The 16,081-nt window shown below is 39.9% G+C and overlaps 1 protein-coding gene across 7 annotated transcripts in view; it reads left to right on the top strand.

The window, feature by feature from the left end:
• Positions 1–15,587, top strand: part of LOC129247161 (dnaJ protein homolog 1) — a 120,974-nt gene extending 105,387 nt beyond the window's left edge. For all 7 annotated transcript variants that reach the window (XM_054886131.1, XM_054886129.1, XM_054886133.1 and 4 more), the window contains one exon: positions 14,736–15,587. In XM_054886131.1, the coding sequence (XP_054742106.1) occupies positions 14,736–14,963 (228 nt within the window). In that variant the 3' untranslated portion in view covers positions 14,964–15,587. The remainder of the gene's footprint in view (positions 1–14,735) is intronic.
• Positions 15,588–16,081: the final 494 nt, after the last annotated feature.

The raw sequence follows: 16,081 nt of genomic DNA, 5'->3' as shown, positions 1-16,081 counted from the left end.
CATGTAAAGGAGCGCAAATTCGGTGTCGGATTTGTTGTGGGAGAGAGACTTCGTCGCCAAGTACTGTCGTTCACTCCGGTGGACGAGCGTCTCGCAACAATCCGCATCAAAGCCCGTTTTTTCAACATATCGCTAATTTGCGCCCACGCCCCGACGGAAGAGAAGGACGATGCGACCAAAGATTCCTTCTATGAGCGCCTGGAACGTTCCTATGAGCGCTGCCCCCGCCACGACATAAAAATCGTGCTTGGCGACTTCAACGCCAGGGTGGGCAAGGAGGGAATTTTTGGTCCCACAGTCGGAAAATTCAGCCTGCACAACGAAACATCCGGTAACGGACAGAGGCTGATCGACTTCGCCGGGGCCCGAAACATGGTAGTCTGCAGCACCAGATTCCAGCATAAGAAGATTCACCAAGCCACCTGGCTGTCTCCTGATCGAAAAACGCGAAACCAGATCGATCATGTTGTGATAGATGGAAGACACGCTTCTAGTGTATTAGATGTACGTACGATCCGAGGGCCCAACATCGACTCGGATCATTACCTTGTTGCAGCCAAACTGCGCACCCGCCTCTGTGCAGCAAAAAACGTACATCTACCTACGCAAAGAATGTTCGACATCGAAAAGCTGCAATCACAACAGACAGCCAGAAGATTCGCCACTCGACTCTCACTCCTGCTCTCGGAGAGCACTGCCCAACAACCCGGCATGCGCGAGCAATGGAGCAACATTTCTCGTTCCCTACGTACCGCCGCCGAAGAAGAAATCGGATTCCGGCGAGCCCGAAAAAACAATTGGTACGACGAGGAATGTCATGCTGCCGCAGAAAGAAAGGATGCCGCCTATAGAGCCACGCTGCGATCGGGCGCAACGCGAGCCATGTGGGATCGCTACAGAGAGCTGAAAAAGGAAGAGAGACGTATTATCCGAAAGAAGAAACGAGAGGCCGAAATACGTGAGTGCGAAGAGCTTGAGATGCTGGCCAACAGGAACAACGCCCGAAAATTCTACCAGAAAGTTCGGCGGCTTACAGAAGGTTTCAAGACCGGGGCGTTTTCCTGTAAGAACAAAGACGGCGAACTGGTGACTGACGTACAGAGCAATCTTAGATTATGGAGGGAACACTTCTCGAACCTGTTAAACAGTGACAGCTGCGCATGTCATAGAGAATGTGAAGATCCCGATACCCCAATCGATGACGACGGAATTGTCGTTCCGTTACCCGACCATGACGAGGTGAGAATAGCAATAGCACGGCTAAAGAACAACAAAGCCGCGGGCGCCGACGGACTGCCGGCTGAGCTATTCAAACATGGCGGCGAGGAGCTGGTAAGGTGCATGCATCAGCTCCTATGCAAAATATGGTCGGATGAAAGCATGCCTGCCGATTGGAATTTAAGTGTGCTCTGCCCAATCCATAAGAAGGGCGATCCTGCAATTTGTGCCAATTACCGCGGGATTAGTCTTCTAAATATCGCCTATAAGGTTCTAGCGAGCGTATTGTGTGAAAGGCTGAAGCCCACCGTCAACCAACTGATTGGACCTTATCAGTGTGGCTTCAGACCTGGAAAGTCTACCATCGACCAAATATTCACAATACGCCAAATCTTGGAAAAGACCCATGAAAGAAGAATCGACACGCACCATCTTTTCGTCGACTTCAAAGCTGCATTCGACAGTACGGAAAGGAGTTACCTGTATGCCGCGATGTCTGAATTTGGTATCCCCGCAAAACTAATACGGCTATGTAAGATGACGTTGCTCAACACCAGCAGCGCCGTCAGAATTGGGAAGGACCTCTCCGAGCCGTTTGATACCAAACGAGGTTTCAGACAGGGTGACTCGCTGTCGTGTGACTTCTTTAACCTGATGTTGGAGAGCATCGTACGAGCCGCAGAACTTAATCGCTCAGGCACAATTTTTTTATAAGAGCGTACAATTGTTGGCGTATGCCGATGATATTGACATCATCGGCCTTAACAACCGCGCTGTTAGTTCTGCCTTCTCCAAACTGGATAAAGAGGCAAAGCGAATGGGTTTGGTGGTGAACGAGGACAAAACGAAGTACCTCCTGTCTTCAAACAAACAGTCGGCGCACTCGCGTATCGGCACCCACGTCACTGTAGACAGTTATAATTTCGAGGTTGTAAAAGACTTCGTCTATTTAGGAACCAGCATTAACACCGATAACAATGTCAGCCTTGAAATCCAACGTAGAATCTCTCTTGCCAACAAGTGCTACTTTGGACTAAGTAGGCAACTGAGCAGTAAAGTCCTCTCTCGTCGAACAAAACTAACACTCTACAAGACTCTCATCATGCCCGTCCTTACGTATGGCGCAGAAGCTTGGACGATGACAACATCCGATGAAGCGACGCTTGGAGTGTTTGAGAGAAAGATTCTGCGCAAGATTTTTGGACCTTTGCACGTTGGCAACGGCGAATATCGCAGACGATGGAACGATGAGCTGTATGAGCTTTACGACGACATAGACATAGCACAGCGAATAAAGATCCAGCGGCTACGTTGGCTGGGTCATGTCGTCCGAATGGATACAAACGCTCCGGCACTGAAAGTATTCGATGCGGTACCAGCTGGTGGTAGTAGAGGAAGAGGAAGGCCTCCTCTGCGTTGGAAAGATCAGGTGGAGAAGGACTTGGCTTCACTTGGTGTGTCCAATTGGCGCCGGTTAGCACGAGAAAGAAACGACTGGCGCGCTTTGTTAAACTCGGCCAAAATCGCGTAAGCGGTTATAGCGCCAATTAAGAAGAAGAGAAGTGCAAATGGGTTTTGAGAAGCATCGGCACGTCGAGGGTTTGGGTTGCACCAAAGAAGAGATCAATGCATTGGCTAAAAATGTGCGACAGGGCGTATAAAACTCCAGATGTCATAATAGGCAGAAAGGATAATGGCTAATAGTTCTTGGGAGTGAGAAGTTATTATTAATCGATTATAAAGAAAGAGATTTAAAAAGACTACCAAAGGCAACCAAAGACTCGATATGTGCTTTATTTTAGTGATAAATCGCCCGTTTACAGGAGTCGTATTGTGATGGCTGCCCTAGAATATTAGAAATTTAGCATTTTCACATTATTGTTTATTTTCAAGCTTTAGCAAGGAGCTTGGAGTAAAAGAAAATACTTATGGAGATGCCGTCTGCCAGCAAGTATTTGGAAAGCCCAAGTAAAACATTTTCTTGTACAAATAAATTTCACGAAAAATTCGAGAACTAAAGATATTCGGTTTAAAGAAAAATATTTCGAAGAGGAAAATAAATCACATATTAAATGTCACACCACTTTCTCGCCCTTCCGTGTATTTTTTGGCCTCCCTTATAAATAGTAATAAACCATAGCATCGAATATCAATTTGGAACGATGCAGGATTGCCGAAAAATAAGTCAACAAATGTCAAGTAGTTAAATAGGCACGCACTCAAATTTAAGTGATATTGCAAGGTAATAATGCACTGCCTGGCATTGAAGATGATGCTCTCACTGGCAGTAGCCAGCAACAGCAACAGCAACGGCAACGGCAACATGATTTCCAACGTCGTCAGTGACAGGGCGACAGCAATTTTACTACCAACTTTGGTTTTACTTATTCTTAGTTGTGCTCATGGAATTTTTATGATTTGGTTTATCGAATTTTTCACTGCCTTATAAGTACCTCATTATTATCATTTCTTCGTGCTTTATTGCATACATTTGCGGTTTATGTGATTCTCGATGCTGCATACTATATTTGAGTTGTACGGGGTGTGGTTATTGAACAACGAGACTGAGGCTGGAATATAGTATATTTTATTTTGATTTCATACATTTATACTCATTGCCACCTGCAATACACCTTCTCTCCATTCCTGCATTGCTCAATAAAAGTATTCCATTACTCGGAGCAGTTCCAGCACTGCCTGCTTTTCCCAGCTGCTTCTGAGTTCGCGATGCTTTCGCTTAAGGGACCCAAATATTCTTCCTTTTAATGCACATTTTTCCGTGAGAAAACAGAGAGCATACGGCAGATGATTTACTACTGGGTTGCTGTACTTGGTTATAACCTCTTGATTGACAATGTAGAATTTGCCGACGTATTGATTTGTGCTATAGATACGCGTAAAAATTATTCCATACAACAAAAGAAAAACAACTCCAACAGGTGCAATGGCCGTGGTTACACCGATTTTTCCCACTGAAGTGGGAGCACGCCCAGCGTAATTTCTCTGTAGTAGCGCATTACGCCATGTCTTGGAAAATACCCATGAAAGGAGAATCGACACACACCATCTTTTTCGTCGACTTCAAAAAAGCATCTGACAATACTAAAAGTCCCTATATGCTGCAATGTCAGCCTGGAAATCCCACGTAGGATTTCTCTTGCCAACAAGTGCTACTTTGGACAGAGTAGGCAATTGAGTAGTAAATGCCTCTCTCAACGAACAAAACAAACACTCTACAAGGCTCTAATCATACCCGTCCTAACGTATGGCGCAGAAGCGTGTACGATGACAATAACCGATGAAGCGTCGCCTGGAGTCTTTGAGAGAAAGATTCTGCGGAAGACTTTTGGACCTTCGTACGAATATCGCAAGCGATGGAAGGATGAGCTGTATGAGCTTTATGACGACATAGACATAGCACAGCGAATAAAGATCAAGCGGCTAGAAAGGCCTCCTCTGCGTTGGAAAGATCAGGTGGAGAAGGTGTGTGTCCTACTGGCGCCGGTTAGCTCGAGAAAGAAACGACTGTCACGCTTTGTTAAGCTCGGCCAAAATCGCGTAAGCGGTTATCGCGCCAATTAAGAAGAAGAGTGCATTATGGAATACAGAATACAGAGGTGGCAACATTCGCGTAACGCTATCCTGCTCTTAGTGAATTTGACAGAATATTTGTTGACGTTATATGATAATATAATATCTGCGTTCATTTTACTGTTGCATTGCTTTTAAAATTATTAGTTAATCATGAGCGATTCCTCTACAACGCTGTTACGTTTATTGTTTACTTACTGTTACTCCGCAGTCAGAATTACTCTCATGGCTGTTGCAATCTTGTGATCTATCATTTTTGATTGCAGCAATAGTCTTGTTATTTAATAGGCACACCTCGTATGTATGTATGTATGAGTACTCTTCGACATAGAGGAAGTTTTGGGCAATGCTTCACATACAGGTGTATGTATGTATGCCATGAAGTAGAGAAGACGAACGAGCCAATACCTATGGATCAGAACTTGCTTGGACGGACAGCGTCATAGAACTAAGAACAAAGGAAAAAAAGAATGCAAAAAAGGGCAAAACTACCTCTCCTATGGAGACTAATTACAACTAACTCTTTACGAACAACAGATTCCGATGCCAAAACTTAGATTTTACATAGTTTTCATAGAAGCATACCCAGCTCGTCATCAAATTATAATTTTTCTAAGTTTATTTTGTAAATAATTTCGAAATGTACTACTTGGCAAAACTGTCTGGTGAGAGAGCAATCATTTACATGTGGTTCTCCTTAGTTTGATCGGAACAGCTGAGTCGGGATTGCGTTTACGGTGTTCACTGTTTTCAGCGTAACTTCCATCGTTTATGATATTTGTTTATAATATTTGTTTACAAAATTTGCTTATTGGTTTTCAATGCCTATATTTTAGCTTTTACGTCCATATGCTTTAAATATGTACGAAAAATTTATTTTGTATGGTATTTTGTATTTGTATTTATTCTTTCAGAGCTCTCAATTTGCGTAAAATACATAGCTTAGTTATCTAAAAACAAAATCTCTCTATGTTTTTCAAGTTAAGTAGAGTTTAGGCTGACCAGAAACTCGTGTTGTTGGCATGGTAGGCGAGTCTAATTATGTCTAATTCTTGGCTTACAGAACTCTTACTAATGCATGTAGCATCGCTTCGATCGATTCGCAAACAGATCTACTTAACGTACGAGTACCCCTTCACTAGAGCAGTATTTTGCACTGATTTTTCAGTGACAATTGATTTTCGTTAACAATTCATTAAAAAGCTGAGGAACTGTATTTGGCAGAGGTTTTGGTAAATCATTACAGAGATGGCATACAATTATTTAAGGATATTGGAATAAGTGTATGGAAGTTGATGGAGATTATTTTGAGTATAGAAATAATTTCTCTTTTATTATTTTTTGCATATTTCAACCAACCCTATATTCGATTAAAAATGTTACGAAAAATATATGTACATATTAGGCCGGGTCAATTTGTGGGGAGGCAAAAAAATCGCCCATTGCTCTGTGAAAATCATATTTTAGGGATCAAAATAAGAAACTTTGCCGAAGGAACCATACCTCTAAAACGAATTCTGATGCCCCCCTAGAATACGGTTTTCACAGAGCAATGGGCGATTTTTAAATCGACCCGCCCTAGTACATATATATATTTTTTTTGAGCTTTTTCTAAAGTGATCTTAATGTGCAAACGAATCAGATGTTAGCCAATCAGTATTTGGTGAAAACTGAAGTGCCCTTCAAGCTATTAGCCAGTAAACTATAAGTAGTCTTGAGCTAAATAAAATCCTAATTAAATATTGAAAAATACTCAAATTTATTTATCCAATTATAAATTTTAAATAAATTTTTTAAAGCCCTTATAGGTCCGGTACACGCTCATGCATGTGCTGTCCAGCAGCTTATATGTGTGCGTGTCGGGTGATACACGTCCTTGCTTCGTGTCACACATACTTGTTGTCGGCTTTGGCATGATGAAAATCAAAAAATTTAGATATTAGCGTCATGCACCCAACACGCACACATATAAGCTGCAGGACAGCATGCATGAGCGTGTGCCGGAGCTATTACTCTATTCATTGTAGAAAATTCGTTTATATATCCTTTGTTTGCGAATTCGTTGCTCATTGATAGGCTGCACTTGCGCCACCACTTTTCTTTATTTATTTTGTATTTGTACAATATTTACATGCGCTGAGTGGTGATTGAGAGTAATCTGTGATGGATGACTTTCACTCACAACAAACGCAATCAAAAAAAAAAAAAAAGAATATGAAAATAAAATGAAAACAAAATCAAACAACAAAGCTGTTAAAATGCCCCAGAATTTGGGTTTGTGATTTTGTGCGTGGCAGCAATGAATAAATAGTCATCAATACTAAAAACGCCATAGAAAGAAAAGGATTTGTTAAAAGGATTTGTGACATGTCTGCTAGCAATACACTCCGAAACGGATAAACATTTGTATATTCTATATACATAGATATGTACATATGTATGTTACATATATACATTCATATGAAGGCCCAGCAGAAAAATGTTAACTCATTTTCTTATTATTAGGCTCCGGCTTCTAATGTGAATTTTTGTATTATAATGCGGTGCCTTTATAAAACATTTTCTACTTTTGTGAATCTCATTTTATTGAGAATATAACGGTATTAGCAGTATAGTACTCAGTGAGATTTCGAAGGTATTCTTTGCCGAAACTTTGTAAAGTTTTTGACACTCTTTGACTTTGACTTAGGAATGCTGCACAGTTGATCCTCTATATTATTATTCAGTAGTCTGCTGGCTACTTCTTCGGTAGTAAAATAGAATTTTTGATCTGACTATATTTCTCAATGGAGGCTTAATTATTTGTCTGCTCAATTGTTGTTCTTTTACTACTTTTTGTGTTTTTGTACCCTCGGCTTATGATATTTGTGGTCAGTCCTATGTCGGCTTAAGAAAAAAATTACTTATACGAGTTTATGATTTTGTATAATACCAACAACTTTCCATACATAAAGTGAAATCCCTATTTAAAAGTTATTAATAAAAACATATTTGATTATAAGGGGTGGTTAAGTTTCAAGGGCCGGTGTTGGTTTTAAATAAAACTGAATTTTTTTAGGAAACTATTATCATTTCTCTGTATTTTGATAACATTGGTATGGCTGAATTACGTATGGAAAAAAATATCGGCCAAATGGCCCCGCGGCCTCGGCGGCGCACCTCCATCCGATGGTCCATTTTCGATAACGCTGCGGCATAATTGAGGTTCTATGCCGTTAATGTGCCGAATTATCTCATCCTTTAGCTCTTGAATTGTTGTTGAACCCCAAAGAAAAAAAGTCCAACGGTGTCAAATCACATGATCTTGGCGGCCAATTGACATCGCCGCGACGTGAGATTATTCGGCCATCAAATTTTTCGCGCAAAAGAGCCATTGTTTCGTCAGCTGTGTGACAAGTGGCCCCGTCCTGTTGAAACCACAAATCGTCCACATCCATATCTTCCAATTCGGGTCATAAAAAGTTCGTTATCATCTCACGATAGCGAACACTATTCACAGTAACTGCCTGACCGGTCTCATTTTGGAAAAAATACGGCCCAATGATGCCGCCGGCTTATAAACCGCACAAAACAGTCACTCTTTGTGGGTGCATTGGTTTTTCGGCAATCACTCTTGGATTAGCATTCGCCCAAATGCGGCAATTCTGCTTATTGACGAATCCACTGAGGCGAAAATGTGCCTCATCATTGAAGATGATTTTCTTCACGAAGTGCGCGATTTGCATTTTGATTTGAACGCCCATTTTCAGAATAAGCCTGAATAACATTAACGCGTTGCTCGATTATGTATCTTTCCATGGTTCAAATTGAATTAGCATGAAATTGAAAAACGTCTAATGAATTGCAGAAGAAAACTTGACGTTTAGGTGTCGTTCACATTCAACATCGGCCCTTGAAAGCCTTTATTTAGCAAAAAGATATAAGAAATGTTTTTTCTCGAAAACGTGATTTTCCACATATGTAGTTATTGTATGTGAGCATAGATATAACATTTTACCAAGAGGTGTACCCACTGTTAATGATCACTACCTTGGTTTGGGTATACATTCATTTACAAATGAGCTTTGAGCTTTTCCATCATTGGTACAGGGTGGCCTTTATAGCGAGTGAAACTTGAATCATACATCTTTTTGACTTTGACAGCTAGAAGAACACTCGGAATATATTAGACATTTAGCTTAAGACACGACACTTTTAAAATTGATCGTTTTTCATCTCCACAAAGTCGGGAAATATTAAAATTTAACGTTGAGAGTCATGAGTCGAAACAAGAACTCGAAGGTGCTGAAAAATCGAATATTTATTAATGAGAGGTTAGATTCTCATTGAAATATGTAGATGTACTGAATTTAGGTCTTACTATTATAGCTCAGATATCTAATTTTTGAGTGTTGGTGTGTATATCTGTATACTAAAAATTTTTGGGTTAAGTTAGGTTAGATTAGGCATAGAAATTCTCTTTATTCTAGAGAGTTTTTCTTTAGCAGATTCTTGAAGATTTTAAGCTGCAATTAAGAAAAAAGTAGAGATATTACACTTATATTCTTATAGCTAGACCGGGCAACAAGGGTCTTGGAAAATGTCTGTAGTTTATAAAATGATTTGCTATTACGAGTTTATCGAGCACGTTCTGTAATGCACTTCCGAGTGAATGCCATCGGAATTTTCTGGTAATTGCAAAGATGACGAAGATAGGGTTGAATTATTTTCAATATTTGATGATATGCTTTTTCATAAGTCTGACAGAGATGACGGAGATGGTAACTCTGATATTGGAAGTGGTTGAAAAGAAGAATATCTTGGTTGGTTAAAGTAACCCCAGTTAAAGAGATGCGCTTTTACTTGGCGCTCATAGCGCAACAGGCTGGTTGAATGGTAGGAATGTAAAAAATGAAATTAGCCTCTTTTATTCAATATAAACTCCCTCAACTTCAAATACTTATTCCAATGTTGCTCCTATAACTTTTTACCAACCCTTTAATGATTTTCCGGCAACTCTACGAAATACTGTTCTAAAGTTTTTTGTTGAATTGCTAACGAACTTTTCGAATATGTTTTTCGTATGTAATTCCTTGTGTAAAATATGGAGTATTCATTGCTATATTCCTGAAGTATTTACGCTTGCTCTAACTCCTCGACGCTTCACAAATAATATCGTGCACTCGTTTAATGCTTTCCGGGGTTGTTGCACTTTTTGGACGTCCACTAGTGCCTCATCTTCAACGCCGTTTAAATCTTAAAACAAATCAACTGTCATATATACTGTCACAATTTTGTTAATGAATTTTTGTTGCTGGTAAGCCTCCCAAAAGAGATAATCTTTTTGGGAGCGGCTTAAAATCCCCAGAAATGTAATCTCCACACACAAAATCCCGAGCTTGAAAAATATCCTCAAATACAGAATCTCAAAAATATAATCCCCAAACTCAAAATATCCAAATTTATCACCAAGGTTTATGTACATACATATGCAGTGCCTTACAAAAGTATTCGGAAATATAGGTTGGCAAAAAAGTCTTTGCGGTATTTTTATTGAATTTTCAATTGTTCATAAAATTGGTTATAATAATGCGATTTAAGTCAAATATGCGACGTTTTGTTCGATGACAAGTTCCCAACGAGATGCCAACTTCATAATGCCCCTCTTATAGAAGCTCGCTTCCCTATTGTCAAAAAACTCGGAGAGCCAATTTTCACAGGACTCTCTTGTGGACAACTTCCGACTACCAAGCTCGTTCGCCATGGACAGAAATAGGTGGTAATCACTTGGTGCGAGATCCGGACTATACGGTGGATGCAAAAGAACCTCCCATCCGAGCTCCCGGAGCTTCTGGCGCGTCACCAAAGATGTGTGTGGCCTGGCGTTGTCCTGATGGAAGACAATTCGGCCTCTGTTGATCAAAGATGGCCTCTTCTGCATGAGTGCTGCATTCAAGCGGTCCAGTTGTTGGCAGTACAGGTCCGAATTGAGCGTTTGGCTATAGGGGAGCAGCTCATAGTGGATGATTCCCTGCCAATCCCACCAAACACACAGAAGAACCTTCCTGGCCGTCAATCCAGACTTGGCCACCGTCTGGGCAGCTTCACCGCTTTTCGACCACGACCGTTTGCGCTTCACGTTGTCGTAAGTGACCCACTTTTCATCGCCAGTCACCATCCGCTTCAAAAACGGGTCGATTTTGTTGCGATTCAGAAGCGATTCGCATGCATCCATACGGGCAAAAATGTTTTTTTGCGTCAAGTCGTGTGGCACCCATACATCGAGCTTCTTTTTGAATCCAAGCTTCTTCAAATGGTTTATAACGGTTTGATGACTCATGCCCAGCTCTTGGCCGATGCTACGGCTGCTACTATGCCGGTCTCTTTCGATCAATTCAGCGATTTTATCGCAATTTTCGACGACAGGCCTTCCGGACCGTGGCGCATCTTCGATCACCTCTGTACCAGAACGAAAACGTTGAAACCATCGTTGTGCGGTGGAAATGTAAACTGTATCAGGTCCATAAACTGCACAAATTTTATTGGCAGCATGAGATACATTTTTGCCTTTATCGTAGTAGTACTGTAAAATATGCCGTATTTTCTCTTTAATTTGCTCCATGTTTGCGACGCTATAACTCACGAACAACTAAAAGCAAACAACAATTAATCAAACACGTGTTAGCACGTGAAAAGAGCTTTCCAAAAAGCTCTAGCATGAACCGTTGCGACGAATACAACTAAAACTACGCGCTTGCAGAAATACCGCAAGACTTTTTTGACAACCTATATTTCCTAGATTATAAAATATCAGAAACTCTTTCAGTTTTTATTTATTGCTCAAAAACTAAAAACTAAGTTTTAATTTAAATATTAAATTTTTTTTTCAAGCAAAAGCGGAAGTAAATATTGCATTAACTTAACAATTCAAGACATATATTTTTAACTAATGTCTATTAGCGTATCCTTTCATTTTAATAACTTCTCCTAATCTATTCTGCATTGGGAATACAAACTTTCGCGTTCTCACAGATCCGCTCCTTCGTGAGTACCGCGGCTTTAAGGCTGTCCTTTGATGTAATTTCATTTTTCCGAAAGCCACACTTCAAATTTGCCTACAAGTGCTCGACCGGATTTAGATTCGGCGACTGAGGCGGTGTTACAAAGTTATTCGAGGTGTTAAATAACATCCAATTCTTCCTATTGTGAGCTGCATGCTTCGGGCCGTTATCGCATTCTTTTTGTGGAATTTGATATATTTTTTAATGTTTTTCCTTCATTACGTAAAATAAATATTATTTTTCTTTTCTCCAAAGTAATTTCTCTTGATCTGCTACCCATATTTTAAACAACTGCACGTATTTTATTACACATTAAGTGGAAACTAGCGACACCATAGAATTCTACTAACAGATTGAATGTTAAATTCTACCAACAGCGACACGTTTTATGTGGGTAAAACCTTGCCTTTGCAAAAAGTCTATTACTACTTAAAGATTCGAAGACTTATGTAATGTGAATTCAAGCCAGTTCATGTTTATAGCGGATTACACTCATAATTTGTTTTTTGAGATGTTGAATTAATTCTTTCAAGAGAAAGCTGAGTGTTAAAAAATTAGTTTTTGAATGTGAACACGAGATAAAATAATATTTTTTTTGAATGTCTTTTAGGAAAATTATAGTAGATTTCCAAATAATTTTGTGAGATACTGTATATCTTTTCAGAGCAGATGCTTTTAACACTTTAACCATTTTTTTTTAAATCTCCTTAAGCCAAAAATTCCATCACTGCGCGGTTCTTTCCATGAAAAGCAAAAACCTGACTTTTAAAAAAAGTCTAAATTTACAGCTTGAAATAAAATTTTTGTGTGTGTTCACGCGAAAGATAAATTATTGAAATAGCGCATAAATTTTGATACCTCTGTTGGTCGCTAGGTGTCGCTTTTACTACTTTTCCACCAATCTGTAAGTAAAAATGGGTTACTATGGCACCAAGATTACCAGGTTTGCTGATGGCTACCACGCTCTCCTGTTCTCTTTGACGGAGCTGAACTGTGGGCAAATGCGCTAAAGGTAAAGCATCGATGAAAGCTCTTAGCATCGGTACAACGACAGCAACCCTGAGAGTTCTTTCCCCCTGTTGCACAGTAGCAGGGCCAGCTGTTCAAGTAATAAGCGGTTCAATAGACTTACTAGCTTTTGAAAGGAAAAAGCTATGGGCATTAAAGCAAGAGGTAATGGAAGAAAGAGTTAGCAAACCTGCCAAAACAAGGCTATGGTAAGACCGCGGGATTATCGAAACACCCGGCAGATGGACGGCTAGGCTTATAAAAGACGTCGCCACATGCAACAGCTGGGACTTCGGCGAAGTAAATTTTTTTACAACCCAAATGCATTCGGGGCACGGGTATTTCCAGAAATACCTGCTCAAAATAGGGAAATACGAACACCACACATGCATATACGGGCATGCTGCCGAAGAGGCCGCTTAGCACACATTCTTCTAATGCAGACGTTGGGAACAAGATGCTAAGTAGCGAGGCAAGGTGAGAGATTATCAGTGGTTTCGCGGAAAGAATTTTCCGGATAAAAAAGCCGGACCTGGACGCAGGCACATAGATAGACCTTTGTCATGAGGAATATGGAACGCCACTCTGAAGGAGGTTCCAGAGTCGGCGACGGTTGATGCATTAGGCATTTTGAACCCCCTCATCGGCACAAAGAACAAACAAAAAATTAAAAAAGATTTGCTATTTAGCTATGGCGAAAAAAAATGACACACTCGTTCAATCACTCGTTATTCATGTGGCAACGAAGTGTTGCCATTGGTTGATTTTTTTCATATATCATTAACACAATCTCAGTTTTCTCGTAAACAAAGCGCTTCGCGACCCAAGTGACGTGAGTCCATCAGCTAATTCTGTGAAATTCGCTCAGAGCCGAATAACGGTCTGCTACGTAGCACACCTCTAAAAATCTTTTCACTATGTTATACTCCCGCTTCCGAACTAGACCTACTTTTGTTCTTTGCTAATACAAACACACACATACATATGTACATGCATTTTAAAAATTTCCTGCTGGGCTTATGACATATATGTACATATATGTACATTATCAATATATGTATATGTATATGTGTATGTATTGATGCGCATAGGTATGCATGTATAAAAGCCAACAGAAAACTATCAATAAAACTAAAATCAACAAATGTTTAAATAAAAGCGAAAGTGAGACGTACAGCCGTAGTAGGCGATGGGGAGTTGTTAAGCCTCAAATAGTACATTTCCACGTATTTGTGTATATGCATATGGGAGTGTGTGTGCTTGTAATATTCGTTTGTATGTATTTGTAAAACAAACAAGTTGTCAACAACATGTTTAAGCACGATTAAGTATATAAAAAGGATTTAGATGTCGCATTAAGATATAAATGAAATGTATACACACACACACACACACGCCCATTCCTACAGATAGTTAAGTGAAATACGAAATGCTACTGTATTGTTGTACCATAGACAATTTCCATTGTAACCGCCAGGATAAACAGTCTTGTATGCGCATTTAGTGGCAAAGAAGATTGATAATTTGTTGAATGGCTGCATTGCCATAGCGTTGGGATACAACAACAAGCCGAAACAAGAGCACAAGGATGCGTCAGCAATGAATGATGCGGGCAGCAAATTGAAAGGAAATTGAATTGTTTATTTGCGGGCGGATTAGTTGATATTTGATTGAGCGATATTTAAAAGCCTTTTGATGCCGAGAATGTATCGCTCAAACGGCAACACAAGCGGCCCTACACAATTTAAGTTGTATCTATGTACATTTTTTTGTTTGTTCACTTTGTTTCGTATTCTCTTTTTCCCCATTTCTTGTTTGTTTATTTTACGAAATGCTTTTACTAATCTTTTATTTTATTTTTTCTCTTTTCGCCAATAGGCCTTATGCGGTGTGGTCTTCCAAGTTCCTACAATGTCCGGTGATAAGTTGCGTATCAGCACCATGCAGGAGATTATCAAACCGAATACGGTGAAGCGTATACAAGGCTATGGTTTGCCCTTCCCCAAGGATCCAACGCGGAAAGGTGATCTACTGGTGGCGTTCGATATACAATTCCCGGAGAAGTTGACTGCCGCGCAAAAGGAATTGCTCAGGGATATGTTATGATGAGAGTAAAAAAACACAAAAAAAAAACAACTACATCAACAATAACAACAGTAGTAGCATAGGAAGCTGTAGCATCGGCAGAAAAGGGGCACAGAGAGATGAGTAGAATATGCGGGCAATTATGGCTATAACCAGCAAATGAAGAATTAACAGAAAACAATAGAAATAAGTCAACATAGAATGAGCTGCAGCTGTCGAAAAGTTTGAAAAGTTTTCAGAGCCGTTCATGCCGTTGTTGTGCCGATGAACTACATAAGCAGCAAAAAAGAATTATGCATTAATATTCTTTGATTCGGATGATTTTGGATGATATTCTTTTGCCCTCCACAAATCGTTAACGGCTTTGCTTGTAACTGATCACCGACATTTCGCGCTTCTCTCTCTCTCTCTTTTTCTCTGTCTTGCGCTCTCGTTCTATCAAACAACACACTTTTTCTTCACTCTCTACATATTTTGTTTGTGACAAATTACTTTTATTTTCTAGACTTTATTTAATTAAAATGAAAAAAAAAAATTTCTGTGTAAAACAACTAAAATTATATTAAATGATACGTCTCTACGTCCTCTTTATATTTTAATTTTTATTTTTTTAAATAACATTAAATTATTTAAAAAACACTAAAATGCATTGGCTATTTTTTTTCGACGCCACTGGACTTTACATTTGGTGGAAATTGAGGATTTTCGGAATCTGCGGGGCCGAGTTAAACTGAAATCATAAAATTTAAGACGAAAGTAGGGTCGCTTTCGATAGTGCCAAAATACGACACTTGGAAAACTGATACTTGGTTATAGGGTGTCTACTTATTTAATAGTTTTTTTAGTTTGTGGAGATGAGCCGTCCGAGAAATTTTAAAAGGAAATACGGAAATGAAGCTTTAAGTTACAAATTCATGCACACCGCTGTAAATAATTTTGCGGAAAAGATGGTAATCGGTCGGTGCAAGGTCCGGAGTATACGGCGGATGCTGAAGGACCTCCCATTCGAGCTCTTGGAGTGCAGCTTTGACGACTTGTGCGACCTGGGGCCTGGCGGTGTCGAGAAGGAGTATGGTTTGTCCATGTCGATCAGGTTATTTCAGTCGAACAGCCTCATTCACGCGAGGTAGCTGTGCAAT

The sequence above is a fragment of the Anastrepha obliqua genome, chromosome 5 (assembly GCF_027943255.1).
Source record: "Anastrepha obliqua isolate idAnaObli1 chromosome 5, idAnaObli1_1.0, whole genome shotgun sequence".
Lineage (NCBI taxonomy): Eukaryota > Metazoa > Arthropoda > Insecta > Diptera > Tephritidae > Anastrepha > Anastrepha obliqua.
This window is presented reverse-complemented; position numbering and strand designations above follow the sequence as displayed.